We start from the raw sequence: 7,020 nt of genomic DNA on the forward strand, positions 1-7,020 counted from the left end.
CCGAGGTATATATCCAGAAAATTACTGAATCATTACCTGTGAAACGTCAGGGATGTTGCTGAATAAGTATACTGGAGAGTAACAGCATCATCACGCAGCATGTTATTGTAATGGGCGATCTCGCAATCGCTAGTTTGTTGGCTCTGCGCTGCCGTAGCGCAAAGATGTCTGCTTCCATGGCTGCGAGACCCGCTCCTATGTAATTATAAATAACGAATTCTAAGGCAACACAAATATTAAGTTTAAGAGGCTGGGCTCGTAGATGATGATAAATAACATAGTTTTGTATAATATACTAAATTTCTGACTGTATATCCCTGTAATTATTACACACTGTAGCTTTAAGAGATTGAATGTGGTTCTAAGAAGATAGTATTTTAAAGATGAGTTTTGAAAGCCGCAATATTTAATAACTTTCATAAAAACAACAAATCAAATGCTGATATAAATCTGATGTTGAGTTAAACAAGAAAAATGCTAAACCAATTACTAAAATTGTGATTAACATACACAAAGAAAGGTTTTTAGTCACAGCCACTCCTGATTGTTAGCAGTTGTGTTATCATTAACGTTTGTGGTGCTATCAGCATTGGGATCCTACTCAAAGTAAATAAAACATTTAGTAAAAGCTGTAATTTTGATGAAAAAAAGAGAGAAAATGATAAACCTATTCTTTAATCTTACCTCTTTGATGTTTAGTGGTCTTCCACTTAAGTCATGCTTATTCATAGTTGAGACAGCCTTCTTCACATACTCTTCATCTTTGAACTCTACCACACTGTTACAGGGGAAAAAAAATCAAAGCATAAAGAAAGAAACAGCTATATTAAAGATAACAAAAAATAAAAAATCTAATTCAAAGCATAAAGGAGATTCTTACCCACAACCCTGATCAGGAGCAGCAGAGAAATCCAAGTGGCACCCAAGAAGTGAACAAAACACATTTAATATCTAATTTATAATCAAATGCAATTAAATACATCCAGCATTTTATATTATTTATGTATGAATTCATTTAAGAGATTTGTCATGTTTGTATAAAAAATGAAAAGTTGCAAAAATGAATTATTATTAATAGACATATCCATTATTAAATGTGTTTTTTTTTTAAACACAAAATGTTACTTTAAAAGCATTCATAAGCACAGCATTTATTACCTCGCTTAATGAAAAACTTCAATCTGCAACTAAATAACAATATTAAAAGAAAATGCTTTTGTTTAATCAACTAAAGAAAATTACACCAGAATTGAGATAAAAACAGCAATGACAGAAAAAAAAGAATAAAAAATGTTCAAAACAATTTCACTCCACTGAAGAGAAAGCTGTGCCATATCGTGAAAAATTACGATTCTTTGAGATGAGACTCAATCAGATAAAAATCCCACAAACCAACATTCCAGTTTGAGGAAAAAAAGCCAAAACGATCAAACTTTTAAACCAATTTAAATGACAACAACAAATGCAAAGATTTACTCTTAGGGAGTTCTTTACACTGCTTTTCCAAAGGTCTACAGGACATCTCCCATTTATATGAAAATCTATCTTTATCCATTCATTAGGCTCTAAAGACAACATACAGTATCTCCAGTTCAATAGAGCCAAAGGATCAGAGCCTAAAAGAGCACATAATTAATGAGAGCCTGCTGAGGGCATTTAAAACCTCGTGCAGCAAGTTGGCCACATAACTTACCCTTGACTTTCCTTCAGCATCCTTAAAGAGCTCCACGTATGTAACCTCACCAACTACATGAGACATACAAAGGAAAAATACCAAAAAACAAAGTAATTTAAGTCACCGAGTCTTCAAGTTTCCGCTGGCCTTGGCAATGCCCGCTATGGATGGAGATGTCCCATTAATGATCAACAGTCAGCCCAGACCAACATCCCACCAGACAACACCATGCCTTTCTGGGCAGTGACTGAGACACCCAAAGGCCAAGGCCAGAGAGACACACAGCTCTAATAAACCTGGGAAATTCAAAACACTTCAACATGATCAGTTTAGCGACAGATTCCATTCATGGCTGTGAGAGTTTTAGACTGTCATTTAAGCTCCAATGGCTTCCAGAAATCCCCCTAGGTAAAAAAAAGTGGAAACATTACAATATTTTTTAAATTCACAATCAAGGTATGCCTTGCAGCAAATACAACAAATAAACATTCAACAATCATTCTAAGACTGGTTTAGAGTCATTATGGAGCTAACAATCCCATAAAATAAACAAGTGACAATATAAACAAGTGACAATGTAACCAAGTTCATCTCTATTTTATCACATATCAACACAAACTGAATTGGTGTCCATCCCAAGAAATTTGAATAAAGCAAATAACAACAACAATGACCCCAACAAACATACTATTCTGTTTCTTCATATTAATAATTGTTAACTTCATTACTGTTATTTTTTTTTTATCCAAGCACTACCAGAAAAACTACAAACTAAAGAAAAACTGACACTAGCAGGAGGATCCGTCTGATAATTAGAAGATTGGAAACTTCTAATCAGATCAGATGATTGAAAATAAAACACCATCCCATCGCCGGGGACATTACCTTTATCACGCATGAGGTCTTTGATCGCCTGCCACTTCATGTCATAAGGTATATTGCTGATGAACACCCGGTTCCTATGAGAACTTTTCTTTTCTCCTCCATGTTTCTCTTTGTAGGGATGATAGCGATTTCCTCTTCTGGTACTGGATGACTTCTCTTTCCCATCATGCTTTTCTTTGCTCTGCTTACTTTCTTCACTATCCCTATAGAAAGGGGACAAGTGCCAAATGTTAAAATAAAAGACACTCTAGTCATTAAATATAGAAATTAGGTCAAATTAACTACATATAGAATATATTTCCAAAATTCCTTTTTTTTTTTGTCCTCAATCACGAAAATTATTTAAAAAAAATTACTGCAAAATGGCTAACTAGCAGAAGATGGCTGGCTAACCATTTATGTTCAATGTGGTAATTTTTATATATAATTTACCAGAGCTGCACAATACCTTAGGGCTACCACATTATCGATATTTGCAATAATCTAAAAACACAAAGGACATTTGGTTGCAGTATTCGGTTAATCATTTTTCAGGTCCCATTTACTAACATTCTGCTGGTCAATAATCTACTGCATTGATGGAGTGTCCAACACCCACAGCTGCTGTACAGAGGGATGACTGACATCCTAATGCTTAGGGAGAACTTACTAAACACATTGAAAAGGAATTAATGGCGGAAAATGTGAGATAATTGGAAACACCATTTTCTAGAAATTCATATTAAATGTTTGTTTAGTTTTTGAGGTCCCTCATCTCTGCTAAAAGCCTATGAGTGTGCCATCAAACTGTAAATTTGAGTTAAGCAGCTCAAAGTAAAGGAACTGAAGACCAGACTATAAAGAGTTCCAATATTATGATGATTTAATACTTTTAAAAAGCAAAATATAGATGGAAACAAATTACCTTATATGCATTGTTTATGGTGTCTGATACTAACACAGACCTGAAATATAAAAAAAATCCAGTACTTTAACACCGTAGATGAGATTAGGGGTATGGGAAAAAAATGCATCTGGCAATATATTGCAATTTTTTGGACGCCCATTATACTGTGGATCTTTCAGCTCCTATTATCGAAATTAAAGAAAAACAGTGGGGGAAAATGCCCTACTTTCAGCAGATGCTCCGGTAGATGTGCTGTAGAGCCCTTTTGCTGTGTGATACAGAGCCATTTGTGTAGTAAAAGCAGTCACAGTCTCAGATACAGACCGACTTAAAGCCCAAAGTTTGGACTTCACACACAATCTCTAAAAAGAAGCTGGTTAGATTGGCACCACAGTGCAGTGTCATTTAGCCTAGTAAACTAGCCCCACCCGCCAGCAGCCCAAATAATTTTTGGCTGCGAGTGGTCTAGCCTCGATCAATGCCCCAGGGCCTAGAACTGGCGGGCCAATCACAACGCAGAGATGTGTTTAGAATTTCTGGATGCAAAGCAGACGGGGTTTTGAGGGCGGGACGAAAAAGCTGCATAACGCTGGAGAAAGCACAACAAGGAAGATGGCAACAACTATTGAACAGTTTTCGTTTGACTCAGATTTGGAATCAGTTTTGGAAGGATTAGACTTGGGGTTTTCGTTGAAATGTGAGCAGGAAGAGGCTCTACGCTCCTTCATTTTTAAGAAAGACGTATTCAGCATTTTACCAACAGGCTGTTTGTTACACTCCCCCACCAGCTTTTGTCACACTCGGTTGCGCTCATTGGTCAGAGCGTTGGCCAATAGGCACAGAGATGGTTTGAAAAACAACGGGTTGTTCTCATCAACAATCTTCCGATGTCTCATTCATCGGGGCCAGACTAAATTACACATTTAATCTCACATTTCGTCTGATTTATCAGGCTAAGTGTCATTATTATGCCCTTTGATCCTTGTGTGTTACTCTCGGTATACTGGCTGTGAACACTCTATGGAGACCCAGGGGGGAAAAAACTAAATTGATCTAATTTGAACTCTGAACAATATAGTAAATTCAATCCCAGTCACTTACAGTTGATGGCTCAATCCCACTCTACAAAATATCATACAGTGGGAGTGTTGGCCTAGTGGGTTAGAGCAATGTGCTTGTGCTCTGAGAAGGTTGCAAGAACCTGATTTGATCCCCACAGCCTGCAGTCTGGGACCCTTAACCCCACACTGCTCCCCGGGTGCCGCACAATGGCAGCCCACTGCTCCCCAAGAGATAGGTTAAATGCAGAGAGAAATTTCTCCAATGTGAGATTAATAAACTTTAATTATTATTATTAGAAAATGTGGTAAAAGGTGGTAACTTTAATAAAAGAGGGATACTCATTCTACAAATACTGAAATTTACCGAAATAGAGCTTCCTCTCAATGCAATGGGAAAATATTCAAAAATAATTTAATAATAATTAAGGTAGTTTTTTAAAACTGTTTTTAAATGTGTTTATGACACATTTATGACAAGTTTATGAATGTTAGTTCGTCATCATTGGAAGCTAACCGTTACCTGACGGAAACAAAAGGCACACTTATGCCTTAATTATTGCATCTTAAGTTATATTCTCAGAAACATGTTAACTCCAAGGACCCAATTTAAGCCAATGAATCAATTTAATCCAAATAATAAATTAAAGTGGCACCGAATATCCACAAACCGCTCTTAAAGTAAAGCAACCATTTAGCATAGCTAGCCCATCGCTATGCTATCCGTTACAAGATTGACGCGTTAAAAAAACTGCAAAGAATATTTTCTAGCCTAGTATGCAGTCTCAATAAATCCTCAATAAGGCGCGTTTGAGAGCATTATTGTTGTTATTGCCGTCTGTTTTTGTTTACAGCAGCAAATAGGGACATTTGTGCTAACAACAATTAGCATCCAGGAGCCTCCATTTTAGCTAAAGGGGTTAGCAGCTCCTTAACGGAGGAGCAGCAGCCCCCATTGTTACTCACGTTTTCACACCGTTGGGTGTTTCCTGGGATGTCTCGTCCGTCTCGGAGGGGACGGACGCGGTAGTTTCTTCTTGCTTTTGTTCCTCATCAGCAGTTATAACGTCTGCCATACTGAGGTTTCTCTGCAGCTGTAACACAATACCCTCACAATACGCAGCTGAAATGTGTGCAGGCTTTGTTCTCCTTTTTCGTGTTGCATATGATGCGGGTTTGGAAACCAACTGAGAGGCTCATTGCTACCACCTATCGGAAGGAAGGTGACTTTATTTACAATAACATTTGAAATAAAAGTATTGGCCAAAGTAGCATGGTTAAAAGGGATATAAATGGAAATTGACACATAATGCGCTGTTTCATTTAGACGTTAAATTATAAGCTTCTGGTAGAGGTTAAAATTAGGTGATGGATGTACTAAAATAATTAAAATGACACAGTTTCTTTATTTATTTGTCTTTTCAGACTCAGAGGAACACACTCTCATCCTGGCAATGTAACCCTTGGATATGCAACCACTCAGACCAAGCTGAAGGTCATGTTCTGAAGAGCCCCAAAAGGAAGAAAAACTTTAGAAAATGTTAAAATATAAATTCCCTGAGGTAGAAAGCCCATAAAACTATGACTTAAGAGCCCTTTCAAGAAAACAATAAAATAAAAATAAAAAACATGAAGGGAGCAAAGGAAAGCCCAGGTCTAGCTCTAGGTAAACAGGGACCAGATAATCCATGATAGTCTCCTCTTCACCTCGTGCTCACAGTCAGTGGTAATCCATTCTATGTTTTCCTCACTTTTATTACATCATATTCAAGGTGCATTCCAAATCCCACAACTGGTTTAATTTTGATGTCCTAAATGTGCACTTGCTCAATCAGTGTCCCTCCACTCCTGTTGTATGCTGCAGATTTATATATGTGTGTGTGTGTGTGTGTGTTGGCTTTGCCTATTTGAACCGGTAGTCTGGCCATTTTTGTATTAAATGTGTTCATGGTTTTTTTAAATAAAATAGTTGCAAAGCTAAGCTTTAGGGAAGCACCAGGAAACATCCCCCAATTGTTTGAAGTTTGAGGTTTTGTAACATCTTTTTAAAAGTTCTGAGAAGCATAGATGGCAAAAGCTGTAGTTTTTGCACTCAAAGGGTCCCTTAGTTAAAATTGTTCAGTATCCTTATATACAAATAAAATCACAACCATATCAGTTTTCTAAACATGTTAATATTTAAAATTGTGGCACAAAGTCTAAAAATAACCTGACTTTTAATGCATATTACCTAACTGCACACCTGTTGGATTGTAGTGTTGTCTATAAAGACAGCCCAACCCTAACAGATTCAGCTGTTTACCAGTAGGACATATTCAGTAGCTGATCCATGTTTAGGAATGTGTTTGTAATGTGGTTGGTAGAAACAAAACCAGGAAGTGAAGAATTATTCTCCAGTCATTGCTCTGTGCATAATTACTGTTTACAATAACCAACCCACTTAAAAGAAAATAAAACTACAATGCAATTATGTTATTTACTTTTTATTACCCACCAAAAATAGTTTTTAACTATGA

At 36.7% G+C, this 7,020-nt stretch overlaps 1 protein-coding gene across 1 annotated transcript in view; it reads right to left on the bottom strand.

Moving 5' to 3' along the window:
• The window catches only part of myef2 (myelin expression factor 2), an 11,711-nt gene extending 6,038 nt beyond the window's left edge, over nt 1–5,673 (bottom strand). The window contains exons 1-5 of the mRNA XM_015375624.1: nt 5,471–5,673; nt 2,561–2,763; nt 1,694–1,746; nt 881–888; nt 685–778 (exon numbers count right to left, since the gene is read on the bottom strand). Of these exons, the coding sequence (XP_015231110.1) occupies nt 685–778; nt 881–888; nt 1,694–1,746; nt 2,561–2,763; nt 5,471–5,580 (468 nt within the window). The 5' untranslated portion in view covers nt 5,581–5,673. The remainder of the gene's footprint in view (nt 1–684; nt 779–880; nt 889–1,693; nt 1,747–2,560; nt 2,764–5,470) is intronic.
• Nucleotides 5,674–7,020: the final 1,347 nt, after the last annotated feature.

Source organism: Cyprinodon variegatus, unplaced genomic scaffold (assembly GCF_000732505.1).
Source record: "Cyprinodon variegatus isolate N-32 unplaced genomic scaffold, C_variegatus-1.0 Scaffold122, whole genome shotgun sequence".
NCBI classification, from domain to species: domain Eukaryota; kingdom Metazoa; phylum Chordata; class Actinopteri; order Cyprinodontiformes; family Cyprinodontidae; genus Cyprinodon; species Cyprinodon variegatus.